This window comes from Quercus robur, chromosome 2 (assembly GCF_932294415.1).
Source record: "Quercus robur chromosome 2, dhQueRobu3.1, whole genome shotgun sequence".
Taxonomy (NCBI): domain Eukaryota; kingdom Viridiplantae; phylum Streptophyta; class Magnoliopsida; order Fagales; family Fagaceae; genus Quercus; species Quercus robur.
In genome coordinates, this window is record NC_065535.1 from 4,266,547 (window position 1) to 4,283,418 (window position 16,872).

The 16,872-nt window shown below is 37.5% G+C and overlaps 1 protein-coding gene across 3 annotated transcripts; it reads left to right on the forward strand.

Moving 5' to 3' along the window:
- Nucleotides 1-1,811: 1,811 nt before the first annotated feature.
- Nucleotides 1,812-16,766, forward strand: LOC126710240 (uncharacterized). 3 transcript variants are annotated; one of them, XM_050410627.1, is made up of 3 exons: nt 6,657-7,054; nt 7,400-7,778; nt 16,395-16,766. In XM_050410627.1, exons 1-2 carry the CDS (start codon nt 6,830-6,832, stop codon nt 7,769-7,771), a joined length of 597 nt encoding a protein of 198 aa, XP_050266584.1. In that variant the 5' UTR covers nt 6,657-6,829; the 3' UTR covers nt 7,772-7,778; nt 16,395-16,766. The 3 variants fall into 3 exon arrangements, with proteins under 3 accessions (XP_050266591.1, XP_050266584.1, XP_050266578.1); XM_050410621.1 differs by lacking the exon at nt 16,395-16,766 and adding an exon at nt 7,905-8,151; XM_050410634.1 differs by lacking the exons at nt 6,657-7,054; nt 16,395-16,766 and adding an exon at nt 1,812-2,182 and having other exon boundaries at nt 7,400-8,151.
- The last annotated feature ends 106 nt before the right edge of the window (nt 16,767-16,872 follow it).

Below are 16,872 nucleotides of genomic sequence, written 5' to 3' on the forward strand. Positions count from 1 at the left end.
TATTTAATTAATCCTAACAAGTCAATAATCCATGCAATACACGGAAAAGTTAAACAATATAATTTTTTTTATATATATATTTTGTAAATATGAATTTTGTTAATTAGAGTAATCATTAATAGGAAACTATTATGACAGTGTGTATATAAAACTATATATAGTACTATTTAAAGAAAATATGGTGTGACAAGATTTTAATGGAGAGTTTAAATATAGAATAAAATTTAAAACCAATTATATATTTTGGGGTCATAGAGTCCAGTGATATACATCCACCTTTTGTACTGGGCCTGAGGCCCACAATCGCATATGAAGAAGACAGTGGTGGTCATGGCAACCCAGGAAACCGTGTTGGGGATAACTCTATCCTCAACTAGCCAAAGCCGAGGTGGAAGAAAAGTGATTTACCGACAAAGACAATCTTCCAAAGTACTTCAAAGAAAAAGATAAGTACAGTAAGTAAGCACACTGGAGCATGGCGATAGAGCAATTCCAGGAAAAGCTGCTGCCTTCACATTAAATGCTCCACGACTAACACTCTGACTGCATTAATGTGAAAATGATACCTAAGCAGTGGCTTTTTCAGACTCACAGCTACTACTTAAGAGTTTTGGGAGGAGGTTGATGTGACAAAGACCAACAACAGCAGATCTAACCTGCACGTGTATGGTGGAGATGAAGGAGGAAAATAGTATATAAGGAAGAAGGAGCTCTAAGAAAATGGATCAGAGATTTTACTAGAGAAAACACTGTAGCAATTTGAACTAACTTTGTAACCATTGTCATTGTCACTCAAGAAGCAATAAGTTGAAGCTCCTCGGACTAGTGCCGAGGATTGAATTGTTTGCTCAAGTTTATATTTGTTTAACTTATTCATTCTTTAAATCATCTTCAACTGTTGTTATACTCATTAAAGTTCAGTTCTTCTATCCACTCTCTACAAATTTATTGTATTGGGCTCGCTGGGCTTGGATTCACTTATCCCTTAGGAATAGTGCTCAAACCCAGTCCCTACATATATATTTATATATATATATATATATGAGAGAAATGACTTGTAAATTCAGAGGTCTTAAAAGTTTAGTAAGCAAAATACTATGATGCCAACTATAAGTCTAGCATTTTCGGTTTTATATAAATTATAGATTCTACATTCATTTTTATTTCAGTTATCTAAAAGAAAATTTAAAACCCTTAATACATCCCCACCTCCAAAACCAACCTCTGATGATACTATCAAGAGGTCACTAATCCGTTAATACTGGTTGTAGCCATCCGCTATTGTGACTTGCTGTGAGCCAAAGAAGAAAAAAAAACACTATCCATTACATTTAAAATGAAGAAGGTAATTTTTTTTATATATAATATATATATTATATATATTAAATATAAATATAAATTATATATCGTCTCTTATTATTTAAAATTCTATTTTGGTGAAAAAAGAAAGCTAAATTTTCATGGTGATTGAGAAAAACCAAACCCATGATAGAGTAAATCAATACATAAAAATAAATAAATAAATGAGAAAAGAAGACGAAGAAGAAGGGTAACGGGCCATTGGGCTGTAAGCCCATTGGCAATATTAATTCCTGCTCCAACTCATCTTAAAAAGGGAACAGAATGGAATAACCCGAAAAGCCCAAAAGTGGCCTTCTATAACAGATATCAAGATGTAATAGGTTGAGCCTTAAGCCCACTAGAAATCTCGTAATCAAGCCCAGATTCCAAATTTCCAAACCCAAACACAAACAAACAGCACAATCCACGTTTCATCGGTAAGCAAGAGGAAATTGCCAGAAAGAAAGAAAGAACGAATTTATAAAAGAAAAAGAAAAGAGAAAACAGAGCAGAAAAGGTAAAGGGCAAAGAAATTCCTAGAATCATCCAGATAGTCATACTATATAATCAATGACTATAGTCTATTAGTCTACCATCTATCTATATTTAAAATTAAAATTCCCAAAATCTCACTCTTTCAATGCCTAGCGCAATGGAGCGCAGGGACACGGAGATGATGGATACAGAAACAGAAACAGAAACAGCAGAGAGTAGCGCCACCACCATGCAGAACAACAACACTAGTAGTAGTACTGCACAAAACGACGTCGCTGTCGGAGACTTTCTCACATTGGCTCGCCAGCTCATCGATCAAGGAAAACCTTCCCAGGCTCTCCAGGCGGTAATATAATTTTTTTTTTTTTAGCTATTTCAGATTTATAGAGCAGAACTTGCTTTAAATTATTGTTCTGATTGATTTAGTTTTTTATTTTTATTTTATTAATTAGTTGTCTTTGAACTAACTATGTTTGTGATTATGTTGATAGTTTAAAAAGTAATTTTGGATATATATCTTTCAACTTAGGTTTTATTTAGGTTTCTGTGTGGTGTATCTAGCAATTTTGTAATCCATTTATCGATTGAAGCATGAAAGGTCCAAGTTTAGAGTGTAGCATAACAAAATCTGGATGTATGTAATAAAAATTGGGGTTAATTGCAATTTCCCTGCTTAGCTATGGTGCAGTTGCAATGTATCCGTAGACTTTAAAATTGACCAATGTATCCGTAGTTTTTTTTTTTTTTTTTTTTGAAATTTAATACAAAAAACTGAAAAACAACTCCAATAAAAAATCAAATTTTTTTATAGGGGTGTTCATTGGTTGAGTAGGATTGGGGTTGGTGTCAACTCACCACTAGACCTGACTATTCGGCGAGCTTTTCTTTCACCCATTGTCGACAGGTAACCCTGTCACAGCCGTCCAGCACTCATTTCTGACGTGATCAGGAGCCAAACAGGTGGTGGTTAAACAAATTATTTATTTAGTTTTTTTGGATAAGTAATAAGATTATATTAATTAGAAAAAATGAGCCACCCAAGTATACGGGAAATAAACTGTGGTAGACAATCAGTTACAAAAATTGCATAAATCTATCAAATCAATAATAGATAAACAAATTATAAAACTTGAAAAAACAGAAACCATAGATTTCCCTATGTTTGTTGATGGTGAATGTGAGGAGTTGAGGTGGACTAGAGGTCTTGGACGAGAGAAAGGAAGAAGGGGAAAATTGAAAATTGGAGGGGGGTTGGTAATTGGTGTCAGGCAAGTCGGGTTAGCCGATTGAGGTCCGACTTGCAACCCAAGAAAATTAAACCCTCACACTTGTTATTCTTTCTTGGTTGAAAATGCCCAAATTCCTTCAGGTTAGATTGGTCTGCTCGGGTGGACCAGGTCCCTGAGCAGTCCTAATTATCAATATTTAAAGGGGGAAATTTCTTTGTCATATGGTTTACGAGGACTTTGCAACTGCACCATAGTTAAAGAGGAATGTGCAATTTGTTGAAATATTTTCTGAGAACACATAAATTCTTTAGCAAAGAAATGAATTTAAATAGGGCTGTAAACGAGCCAAGCTCAAGCGAGTAGTGCCTGTTTGAGCTTGGCTCGTCAGTAAAAATCAAATGCTCAAGCTTGGCTCGAGCTCGAGACAAGCTTAAATATGATGTTTGAACTTGAGCTTGTGGGAAAACCCAAAAGCTTGAGCTCGGCTTGGCTTGGCTTGATAAATTAATCAAGCCAAGCTCAAGCTTAACATCAAGCTCAAACTCAAGCTCAAGTCAAGCTTTTTTGCTTGGGATCTAACAAAATTGCATTATCAAGTGCTCAAATCTGCTCAAATCTCCAACAATCAATTAAACAAAAATAAGAAAATAATATACTCATTTGTTCATGCTTCTAATTCCCCCTGTGATTAGCTAACCACAGAGGACTTTGCACCTCAGGAAAAGAAAAGCACTGACCCATTCCAAACTAAATACCAGACTCCACAACCACAATCCACTAATTACAAAGTTAAGTTATTATCAAACGAATTCAACCAACAAGATTTTTCTAAGTTATATAAAAATTTCATAAACAACCATAACTTGGAAATCAAAAGGATTTCGCAATATCAAACAAACTACAATGCAAACAACTATAAAAATATATAGAAACATTTTTAAACGTGAAAATTTACCTATGGTGAGAGAAGGCTATGAGCGTCTTGGAGGATGGAGGTAGAGAGCGAAAATGGTAGTGATACCAAATACTACACCGGATCTAGAGCTGTTGTCGGAGCTCTTTGCACACCCACTAGAACCCTTAAATTACATGGTGGCATCGAACTCTAAATCCTCTTTGCTAGCATCTAACTCTTCCAAATCTAGGACTTGTTCATTTGTTGCAAAGAGATATAGGCAGATTTGGTGGAATTTCTTGGCCTTACAAGAGAGAGAGCTGATCAATACCAACCGTGAGAATTTGGGGAAAAGAAAGAAACTGATGATAAAAGAGAGAAAGATTGAAGTTTCTCAAAGAAGCTTCGGTCTTTCCAAGAGAGCCTAAGAGTTTTAGGCTGCAGACTGCATAGGATAGACATGTACTCATTGAGTGACAGTCGAGAATTTCAGTTTGAATGAAACTGGATTGGGTTTTTTATGTTCAATGATAGTTTCAGTAGAGAGAACTCAGAGAAGAAACTAAAACTAGTAAACTGACTTGGGTTTTTTTTTTCGATGGAAAGATTGAAACTAAACTAGTAAACTAACTAGTTGAGAGAACTCAAATGGAAAGGATACTTAGCATTATTTTTATTTACTTCTATTCAACCAAGTAGAGTGAACTCCAGTTTTTATTTATTTATTTATTTATTTTTGGCTAAAAATGTTTATTAAAAAAAAAAAAAAAAACTTAAAAGTAATGGGTACTGAAAAGTGGTCTCATGTGGAAGTGTAATGTAAAAACATTTAGTTTATTTAGCAAATATATATCAAGCCTTTTATCAAGCTATACACGAGCTTAAGCTTGGCTTGTATTGTATCGAGCCCGATTGTTCACGAGCTTGTTCACGAACAAATTTTTTTGCATGGGCTCGGCTTGTTTACCAAACAAGCTGTAAACTAAGGTTTAAACTTGACTTATTTATAAACAAACGAACATGAACGAGCTTTTTATCGAGTCAAGCTCAAGTTGTTCATGATCGGCTTGGTTCGTTTACAGCCCTAAATTTAAATTAAAAAAAAAAAAAATGAACAAGAAGAACAAAAACCGGAGTCAAAGTTTTGGAACAATCTAGAATTATGAAAAAGCGTTGTCTTTAAAGGTTGATTCATGCCTCTAGTGGAAACCCCTGCATACACCCATTTATTGCTTTTTTTAGTTAAGCGCGGACGCACATGGTAACAACCAATTTTATGAAGTAAAAGTCAGTTTGAAACAATATTTCTCGGCCAAACAACCTTTAGGATTAAACTATAGTGTCTATCTTTGTGTTGGATGCACTTTCACACAAAGATTCAAGATCAACCTTTTATAACAGCCTTTTCTTTCCACAAGAAAGAGAGAGAAAGAATTTGTTGGGGGAGAACAGAATGTGTGTGTAGAGAAAGGCAGAGTAAAGTTGTTTGATGGTGTGTTTGGAAGTGTGTTAGAGAAGCTATTGAATTGGTCTAGTAAATATTAAACAGGGCCAAAGGCCTTCAATGGTAACAAGTGGCTATTTAAACCTAAGAATGATAGGCCCAAACTAAAAGGTTTTCAAAAGGAAGAAAATAAAGTGGACCGAAGCAAAGCTTAATTGGATTCTCATGTGCACGAGACGAGACTGGTTAGGCCAGGACATGCATGTGTGATATAAAGCCCAAGCTTCATACTAGGCTGTATATCTAAAGGTACCAGTCAAAGCCCACATGAATATATAAAGGCAAGTAGGAGCACACGTGGAAGCCAAGGAGAACCAATTGTTTGGAACGCACACCAACACACTTTGCACTAAAAATAGATGCATCTAGAAGAAGCACCTGCATTAGCAGAAGACACTTATATAAATGGTTGAAAGGAGTGTCGTACTAAAACAAATTTACGTGCAATTTGGCAATAATTTTCCTATGTGGTACAGTAAATATTAAGTGGTCAATGGTGAATTATGCAGTGGTAGGGTTATGGTTACAATGTTGGTGGTTAGGCCCTTTATTGTATTCACTTACAATGGCTACATGTCAAGGACCATATAAATGCGAATGTTAAAGGTTAAATCATTGTAGGTTGATTTTGTTTGTATCTATCCTTGATGCATGAATTTGTTCAACACTATGGGGTAATATAGGTTCCATGATGTTTGCAGAAATCTTAGATGGTTGCCAAGGTAAAGCTTTGAGGGTCAACACTTTGTCCCCCACCATTCAGGTCTAAAAACAGCCAAGTTCATTTTGGCATCTAAAGATCTTAGAAGTCGAAGAGCTTCTATGCTAAGATGGTGCTAAAATCTTAATCTTACTCTTCATACTTCCCCTCCCCTTTCCTCTCTTTAAAATGTGGTTTCAACTATCTTTGTCCCATGAATATCTTGGAGAAATTTTTTTTTTCTGCATAAATCTATAAACCATCACTTCAAGAGGATCACAAATTCACAATTTTATTTAAGACCATCAAATCGTTGATAAGAGTATATCTTGATCTCGTCTTGATCTGTCAGTTGTCTCCTAACAAATCAATTAATCAGCAGTTTTTAATTAACTTGTTTCTTCCAAATTACTTAGTCAGCAAGTTTTCCATCCGCTCTGTGAATTGATTATGAAGAAATTATAACCATGTTTTACATCCACTTCATGGCAGAAGACAGACATCAATCTCAATGCTTGGTGGGATACTGAATTTTCTGACTCGGGCCTCTCCAAACATTACTAAGCGCGGATAACTTGCATCTGAGCTGTTTGACGTGACAAAAGATAGTAGCATTCTTGTTACATTACCTTGTAATAGACTGTTTAAAATGGCAAAGTCAAAATATGTGGGTTTTTTTTTTTTGTAGTGGTGGTGGTTGGGGGGTGTTGTTTACTTGTTTATGTTTCTTATCAAAGATAATATTCTGGAGTTTGTCAAGATCTATCATGTCCTTGGTTATGCTTCACTCATTTCTCACCTTGACCACTTATGGGCCGGTGGCCAGCGAAGGTCTAAAGTGCAGTGCATGTGTATCAGGTGGCATAGTAATTCTTTCACCTTTGTTTGGGGTATGTGAGAAACTTCATGCATTACCAAACTGGATGATATGGAGAAGGAAAATATATTTTTGTATAAATGCATCCAATTTTTTTGTCACAATACTATTTGATTCTTTTTGAAAGTTGGTGAGACTCTTGTTTTCATAGCCTTGTATGGTTCTTATCTTGGATAGTTTGTACAGTTGCTATTATTTATTTATTTTGCTTGTTTAATCAATACCTTGTGTTATCTGTCAAAATATTTGATGATGGCAATTAATAAAATAAAAGGCAGACGGAAGTATTTTTATGTCAGGCATAATAATGGCCTCAGATAATTTTCAGTATCTAGTACTTATCTAGTCTCTGGAACAGGTCATAATGGCAATGAGAACCAAAGGGGGTGATGAGGCTGTATTTCAGTCTCTGCATCATGCTCGTGAACTTTATAGAAATAGGCTGCAAGAAAATGCTGCTGCTGATCAACTGGCTTGTTTGTTTGCCGAGTGTGCAATTGCTGAGGCCCAGCCTTTAAAAATTGAACCATCAGTAACTATAACCAATGTGGGTGGGCCATCAATTTCTCCAGATGCTCATGGGACTTCTATTCTGGCAGAAAGTGGCAGAATGCAAGTGGTTCTGGATGCATTCTCAGATGGGAGCAGCTTCATTTGTTTACAATGTGGGGGTCTTGTTAGTAACCATCGCAAAGACGAGCACTATGCCTATTGGTGTTGCCAAACCTGATGCCCAGGTATGTGGAATGGGTATTTTGTGCTTATTCGATTTGATGCTCTGAATGCTATATGGGTGTCCTACTTCTCTTGTACTTAATGTTGTATTTGGTTTTGATCTCTGCTTTGATGGCCACATATGCTAGGTGGTGGTCATTTACATGCAAAACTTTCAATGCCTGATCTAGGATTTAGAATTCATACAACAGTTGATGAGTGAATTGCTAAAACTTCTTTCCCTGTAAGAGTTGTCCAGAATCTTGTAATTCTGTAATCATTAAATTGTCCTTTATAAATAATTTTGGCCAGGGTGATATGTGAGGCTAGTGTATCTATATGTATTTTGACATTTAAGATAAAGGGCAGCGATGGCCAAACCAGTGTTCTACTTTCTCCTCTTTTTTGGTCGTGGTTATTTTACTTGTTATTCCAATTATCAAGTACACATGACAATTACTTGAAACTAAGTATTGCAAATTTGTCAAATGTCTCATTATCGCTTGTACATCTGGTTCTCCTTCACCACCACCCACACAACCACCCCCCCCAACACACACACACATAAAGACTCTCTTCTCCATCCTAGTAAAGGGGCTGGGGGATTCCCCACCCCACCTGGCGTACACAAGGGGGTAGGCATGTCAATTGGTCTACAGGCCATTGGCACTTGTGCATAATTTCGTTGATTACTTGTAATTTGTAAGCTGATTATTTTTATGATAATTCAATTGATTTGAACCTGGATGTCTCCATTAAAACATCAGGAGGTGCCAACCAATTGATTGACAAGACTCTTAGCTAATATGTAAGCTGATTATTAATTTGTGCATTCGAGTAAAATAAGTCACTACAACAATTTTAGCCTTGACTAAGTGAATCATATATATTTTTCACCTGGGAGAAAAATTGATCCATGTTGTTTCAAGATTTCCTCAAAATCCTTGTCACTGCAGTTGGTCTCTGCTTCCTACTCATCTCAACTCATGTTATTATTAACCCATTGCTGAACCATACTTTTTTTTTTTGGCTAAAGAAACCGTACTAATTCAAGCTTAGATAATTATAATTCTCAAATCTGGAGACCCTTGTACTCGGTTATTTGGATGGTACCAGCCAAGTACCATCCAAGTTAATTTCCATGAATTGAGGTGGGAAACATCTTTGGTGGGCGGGAGATCAGTTTTTAGAGTCCCAATTTTTCTAGGAACTAGAAGCTGGTATATCTGCTGTTAGAATGGTTTGGTGCACTGCTGAGTGATTTCAAGTCCAAAAGTTTGTAATTACTAATTAAATTACTCCCAGTAAATTGAAGGAAAATGTTAAGGATTCTGTCACTTTTGCTACAGGTTTCTCAAATTTAAGTTATCAATTTCGTTTTAGTGACTGTTTTGATTTGCCTTTAGGAACAGAATATTTTAATACCAGATTATTTCAACATGTTGTTTTAGGTTATCATTAATTTTAACTAAAAAAAAAAAACATGTATATTTCATCACATTGTATGGACTATTTATTTAACTATTAGTCAAATACAAATTCAAAATTACACTATACCTCAACAATCCACAAACACAATTACTCAAAGTCCAAACTCAAAGTCCCAAACGGCCAAATTATGAGAAAAACCACAAATAGTGAAATACCAAACCCTAACAAGACAATCGAATCAAGCTCAAAAATCAAAACCCAAAATCCAAACCATAAATCAATAACACATTAATCAACAACCCTCTGTTCTATAACGACCTGAGTGAGAAGTATGAGGCTTGGCTACCTCGGATTAGTCACATATGAGGCCTGGCTACCTTGAATTAGCCATAGATTTTGTACTTTTTTCATGGTATGGTTGCTGCTGCTTTAGATTTCGTGTTTTCTTTCTGATTTGGTAGCTGCTGTTTTCTTTCTTTTCGTAATGGGTGGCTCCACATTTTTCTTCATTGAATCCAAAACGTTTTGAGTTTTCTGTTGAGGAAGGGGGTTCTTATTTCTTACTACGGATCTTTGAGAGAGGCCTTACCTCAATGCACTTTGTTTTTATGGGGAAGGAGAGTGCAAACCGATTCTTGTTCCATTTGGAGGAACTAATTTCAAAGCGATCACCTGGTCATTATGTAAGAACAATTAGAGAGGGTGACATTGTTTTCATCCTTCAATTGGGGTCCAACGCCCATGGCACGTTTTTAATGGTTTCTGAACTTCTTCATGGTCGATGGAAGGGTAACATAGTGATACCGGAGGGAAGGTTAGGTAGTGGCTGGAGGAGTTTTGGCTTAAACCTGAGGAAAATTTTAAAACCAACTTCCCTAAGTAGTCAAGGATCGCTTCATAGAATACAAAATGCACCGAAGGCTGTTGCGGCGGCAGTGGTTGGTAGACTTCATAATCACGGCGGTGCAAAAAATACAGGTAAGGAGAAAATTACGGTCTTTCAAAATTTGAAACCTTCAATTCCTAGCAATTCATTCCGTGATCAGGGCAGGAGATATTCTGGGGAAGATACGGCACAATTCGGGGCTGATATTTTGTCTAATATTAATGTGATTGCCAAAAGAGATTTGCTGACTCCAGACATCTCTTTACATGTGGAGCATGGGAAAGAGGGGTAGTGGGCTGTTGTTTCTTTTTTTATTAAAAATGTGGGCTTCAATCAAATTAGCCATGGAATGAGGCCCAATACTTTCAAGGGTAGTAACATGTACACCCAAATCTGGGCCCCTAAGCCTAAAGCCCAACCTCAGCAACCCATTATTTCTAAGCCTAAAGCCACCCACTCTCATCAGAACACAGATATGATGCTGATGAAGCTCACCTCCTCCTCCATGCCTCCTTCAACTACCTTTACCACCAACGGCACTTCTAACCCACCGAGGAGCACCACTAGTAACAACACCGATATGCCTCCGACGTCCACCATCATCAAGGACACCACTCCATTGTTCGACATCGTCATCTCCCCACCAGTGAAGAACAGTCCCACTCCTCCATCGACGACCGATATCAATATCTTCCCACCACTGAAGAACAGCCCCATCACCAACAGCAACAGCAACAGCTCTTCTCCACCAAGAGCTGATTCTTTACAATTTGGGTCTGTGTCGGGCATCAAGCTCCCACCGTTGACCAACAACACTTATCAATCGAGCACTACTGAGGTGGCCAGTGCTACGATCTCCGATTTGCCAGTAGCTCCGGTGCTAGTTACAGCTGAGGATTGTCATGTTAAGCCTTGCCCCTCCATTAAGAATTTCGTTGAAGATTTGGAGCACACTTGTGGTAATTCAGAGAAATGGGTCTTAAAGCTTCGTGGAGGGAGGCAGATAGCTATTCCTCTCTCACTTTACCACTCTCTTGAGAGCTTGACGGATTTTTCCGATCTCGAGGGAGTTGTGGGACAAGGTAACAACACTTTCAAGGAAGAAGGGCATATTGTTAATTGGGCGGATGAATGTGATGGTGCTTTGGATAATGTTTCTGTTGTTTCAGGGTCAGATTGTGAGTTGGGGGAATCTGATGGGGGTCTTGTAAACTGGGAAAATGATAAAGAACCATTGGTTGTGCAACCTTTGGCAATGGCTAACCCAGTTGCTCCACTTGTAGAAGTGGCAGATGCTTCCACTCAATTATCACTATGGGTTGAGAAACGAATTAAAGCCTTTAGGAAATCTGTAGGTACTTCCTTTGAAGGCTTTGAAGCGGAAATTACTGGGATTTTTTTAGCTTTGGAGGCTAGGAAGAAAGCTAAAATGCAAGTAGAATGCTCTTAGAAGAGAGAGCCTAAGACAAGTTATAAAGGGCGTCGGGAGTTGAAAAGTCTGCTAAATTCTTGGAACTTTGAGACTAATTCTGATTTGGTAGGAAATGCCAGTGGTGAACGGGATTCTGTGGTGTCTCAATGAATCTGAAAATTATCTCCTGGAATGTTAGGGGCTGAATGATTGTGAAAAAAGACTTCGAATTTGGAATATGATTAGAGGTTGGGGGGCAAACATTATTTGTCTGCAGGAAACAAAAATGGAATTGCTAACAAGGAGAGAGATTTGGAGCTTTTGGGGTTGTCAACATTTGGATTGGCTATATTTGGGCTCTATAGATGCTTCGGAGGGTGTTTTGGTGATGTGGGATAGAAGGATGGTGGAAAAAATTGACGAAGCAGTGGGAAGCTTTTCTGTATCTTGCAAATTTAAGAATGTGGTAGATCATTTTGTTTGGGCTTTCACTAGTGTATATGGACCAAACTCTGATTGTGACCGGCAACTGCTTTGGGAAGAGTTGGCTAGTATTCATAGTTGGTGGAATGTGGCTTGGTGCATTGGAGGCGATTTTAATGCCGTGCGTTTTCCTTCGGAGTGACTTGGTGCAAACTCTTTCTCATCAGCTATGCTTGATTTTTCAAATTTCATTTCTGAACACAATCTTATTGATTTACCATTGGAGGGAGGTACTTTCACTTGGTTTAATTCTAGAGAAGTGGCCTCGTGGTCTAGGCTTGACAGGTTTCTTCTCTCTTCTGATTTGGAAGAGCACTTTCCTAATATTCGTCAAAAAAGACTGCATGGATTACTTTCAGATCACTTTCCAGTTCTATTAGAAGGGAAATTTTCACAGAGGCAGCCGTCCTTTTTGCTTTGAGAATATTTGGTTAAAGGCAGAGGGTTTTGTGGAGAAAGTGAGAACTTGGTGGGAGTCCTATCATTTTCAAGGTTCCCCTAGCTTTCAATTTGCAAGCAAATTGAAAGCTTTGAAGCTAGATTTAAAGAAATGGAATGTAGAAGAATTTGGCAATGTGGAGGATAAGATGAACAAGTTATGGAAGAACCTTGAAGCACTTGACTTACTAGAAGATAGTCGTTCTCTATCATATGATGAGACTTTGGAAAAAGAACGGCTTCGCATTGATCTTGAAAAGGTTACTCTCATGGTTGAAATATGTTGGAGGCAGAAATCTAGGGTCCTTTAGATCCGAGAGAGGGATAGAAACACTAAGTTCTTTCATAGAACAGCAAACTCCCACAAAAGATTTAATACTATAGACAATCTGTTGGTGGAAGGTGAATTGACATCGGATCCTAATTCAATAGCAGCTTGCATCTCTCATTTCTACAAACAATTGTACTCTGAAAATGAGGGCCAAAGACCTGTGCTTGATGAAGTGGAATTCTCTATGATTTCTGAGGAGGAAGCTGCTTGGTTAGAAAGACCATTTGAGGAAGAGGAGGTATATGGTGTCATCCAAGGTTGTAATGGTGATAAATCTTCAGGGCCAGATGGTTTTTCAATGGCTTTCTTTAAGGCTTGTTGGGACTTTTTAAAACTTGAAATTATAGAGGTTCTTGCCAACTTCCATTCACAAGCTGTCTTTGAGAAAAGCCTTAATGCAACTTTCATTGCTCTCATTCCAAAGAAAGTAGATGCTGTCAGTGTGAGAGACTTTAGACCTATTAGTCTTGTGGGTAGTATTTATAAAGTCATTTCTAAGTTGCTGGCTAATAGGCTGAGAAGGGTGATTATTGGAATTATCTCTGAGTCTCAAAATGCTTTTGTTCTGGATAGACAAATCCTAGATTCTGTCTTAATTGCTAATGAGTGTTTGGATAGTAGGCTCAAGGCAAAGATACCTGGGGTTTTATGTAAGTTGGATGTGTAGAAAGCTTTTGATCATGTTAGTTGGGATTTTCTTATGTATATGTTGTAGTGTTGCGGATTCTCTGAGAAATGGAGAAAGTGGATTCTATTTTGTATCTTCACAGTGAGATTTTCGATTTTGATAAATGGCTCCCCTAAGGATTTCTTTGGGAGCTCTAGGGGGCTACGCCAAGGAGATCCTCTCTCCCCGCTCTTATTTGCTATTGCTATGGAGGCATTAAGCCGTTTGTTGGATGATGCGGTTCTGGCAGGACACATTTTGGTTTTCACTGTTGGTACCAGGTCTAATACCCCTCTCATGGTGACACATCTACTCTTTGCGGATGACACTTTAATTTTCTATGATGCTATAGCAAGTTAGATTGAATATTTGAGGGAGATTTTAGCCTCTTTTGAGGCGGTGTCAGGGTTGCACATTAACCTGGCTAAGTCAGAATTAGTTCCAGTTGGAAAGGTGACTAATATGGGGGAGCTTGTGGCATTGCTGGGTTGTAGACAGTCATCTTTGCCAATGACTTACTTGGGACTGCCGTTAGGTGCTAAATTCAAGGACAAGGCGATTTGGAACTCTATCCTAGAAAGAATGGAGCGAAGATTAACGAGTTGGAAGCGATTATACTTATCAAAAGGTGGTAAGACTACCTTAATCAAAAGCACTCTATCAAGTTTGCCAACTTATTTCCTATCTTTCTTCCCTATTCTTGCGGATATTGCTATTTGTATTGAGAGGCTTCAAAGAAATTTTCTATGGGGTGGGATAGATGAGTCTCCTAAATTTCGACTAGTAAATTGGGCCCAGGTTTGTTCTCCATTGCAATATGGCGGTTTGGGTATTAAAAATTTGAGAACCTTCAATCAAGCTTTGTTGGGGAAATGGTTGTGGATATATGGAAGAGAGACAACCCATCTCTGGAGGTGGGTTATTGAGGCTAAATATGGGAATGATTGGGGAGGTTGGTGTACAAAAGAAGTCTCTAATCCTTATGGTGTTAGTCTTTGGAGAACCATATGACAAGGCTGGCCAGCCTTTTTAAAATCCATTCAGTTCGAGGTTGGTGTTGGTGATAGAATTAAATTTTGGCATCATGTGTGGTGTGGGAGCTGTACTCTCCGGGAGGCTTTTCCGGAACTCTATAATATTAGTTGTAATAAGGAGTCTTCCATTGCAGATGTTATGCACTTTCCTAACCAGAGGTTTCATTGGGATCTTCTTTTTACTAGAGCTCCCCAAGATTGGGAAACAGAAATTTTTACACTTTTCTAGATCTTATCAATTCAATGCCCCTTAATGGTGAAGGTCAGGACAAACTATGCTGGAAACCAACTGGGAATAAGAATTTTAAAGTGAGTGAGTACTATCTCTCCCTTTCCTCTACTCTGGACATTTCTTTCCCTTGGAAGCTTGTGTGGCGTTCAAAGGTCCCTACTAAGGTGGCTTTCTTCTCTTGGACTGCCTCATTAGGTAAGATTTTGACTATTGAAAATTTATCGTATATGGGTGTCGTAGTTGTGGATTGGTGCTATATGTGTAAAAAGAGTGGAGAATCGGTGAATCATCTTCTTCTTCATTGTCCTATTGCTTATGAAATATGGTCTATGGTGTGGGCTTTATTTGGTCTTCAATGGGTTATGCCGCATGGTGTCTTTGATTTATTTTCGAGTTGGCAAGGTTCCTTCGGTGGGCGTTGGAGCATTGATTTATGGAGGGCTGTCCCACATTGTGTCCTATGGTGTATTTGGCGAGAACAGAACTCAAGATGTTTCAAAGGGAAGGAACAGTCTATTTTAGATTTTAAATCTCTTCTTCTTCGCACCTTGCTAGAGTGGAGTTCTTCCTTTAATCTTTTCCCTTGTTCTAATTTTTTAGAAATGCTTGATCTTTGTAATTTTTGTGTTTGATGTATTGTTTTCCATGTACACTTCCGGTGTACCTGGACTTTTGATTAATGCAATTCCGTTATTTATCAAAAAAAAAAAAAAAAAAAAAAATTAATCAACACTCAAATCTCAATAGAATCAAGCTCAAAAATCAAAACCCAAAATCCAAACCAGAAATCAATAACATATTAATCAACCCTCAAATCTCAATAGCTAACATATTAATCAACACTCAAATCTCAATAGCTCAATCGAAACTAGGATATGAAATTTACCTACTAAAATCACCAGAAACCAAGTTGCAATAGAGAGAGTGACTTCTCACAATGACATAATGGGTATTTAAGGCTAGGTCTTCTTCATGACGACGGTGAAGGGCAATGACGATGGGTCTTCCTCACAAGTCTCTAGTGAGAGAGGAGAGAGAGAGAATGATTAGATTTGAAAGAGGGGGAAAAAAGGAACGAAAGTGAAGTAGACCTTAAATGCGCACCAGTAGAATCTTAAATACTACTCAAAACTTTCTCGAAAATGACTAGAATGGTTGGAACAGATCGAAATTTAGGCATGCTGCATGCGGGGGTTGTGGGGAGGGAGGGGGGTGTTTCGTATCGGTTAACTTACTAGTACAAATCTTTTTCGGTCAAAATTGAATGAAATCAATAACCTTGTTTCATACCGACTTGGTAAGTTAACTAAATTGTGCTACATTGGTAACTTAAAAAGTAAATTTTGGTATCAATGATTAGGGCCATATTCTATGGTTACAATTCTACCAAATATGCCTTCTTCATTCCTTTTAACTCGAGGGCCAATCTTTGTCTGGCCTGAGATAATATTGTTTCTTAAACTTATTGGATTCTACCAAATATGCCTTCTTCATTCCTTTTAACTCGAGAGCCAATCTCTGTCTGGCCTGAGATAATATTGTTTCTTAAACTAATTGGTTTTTTAGTTGTATTCTGTTTTGTGTTAAAAAGTTGGCATATTAGTTTCACAATTGATAATACCTTGAGTATCTCTCTAAATTAAAACGAATGATAATTAAATCATTTCAACGTGCATTTGTCTTTTGGACTTTGTAATAGAAAGGAAATAACTTTTCAATTTTGCAGTCTACACAAATTGGAAGGACGGCGAATGATTATACAACTCAATACAATTTAATGCAGAGAAGAACTGAAATTATAATAACCGAGTAGCTCATCTGTTTCGGGTAGGAAGTGACAATTAACTAAGGACCTGGATTTTGCAAGCAGGGTTTACAGATTTGATGTGTTTTCCAGAAAAAGATTATTAAAGTGTGTGTAGAATAAAAATGTGTATAGCAACAGGTCCCATATCTTGCCTTTTGAACCCATGTGTATCTTGCCTTCAGTTTGACGGTGCTGTTGACTGTGGGTAGGGCAAAACTTATGCATGTTTCTTTAAATGTTGTATCTTGAATTCTTCAATTAAATTAAATACAGTTTCGTTTGTGGATTTTATATTTGGATTAAATTTAATCATGTGAACTTGGAAAACTATACACGTGGAAGGTGCATTGGCCAGTAAACTAATGGAATACAACATTTGAGATTGGTCTTACTGCTG

What these genes read in the sequence shown, in the direction of transcription:
- LOC126710240 (XM_050410627.1), top strand. Translation starts at nt 6,830, where the DNA reads ATGTGGGTTTTTTTTTTTTGTAGTGGTGGTGGTTGGGGGGTGTTGTTT. An exon ending in TTCTTTCACCTTTGTTTGGG is followed by an intron (nt 7,055 to 7,399) that starts GTATGTGAGAAA and finishes TCTCTGGAACAG; the next exon opens with GTCATAATGGCAATGAGAAC.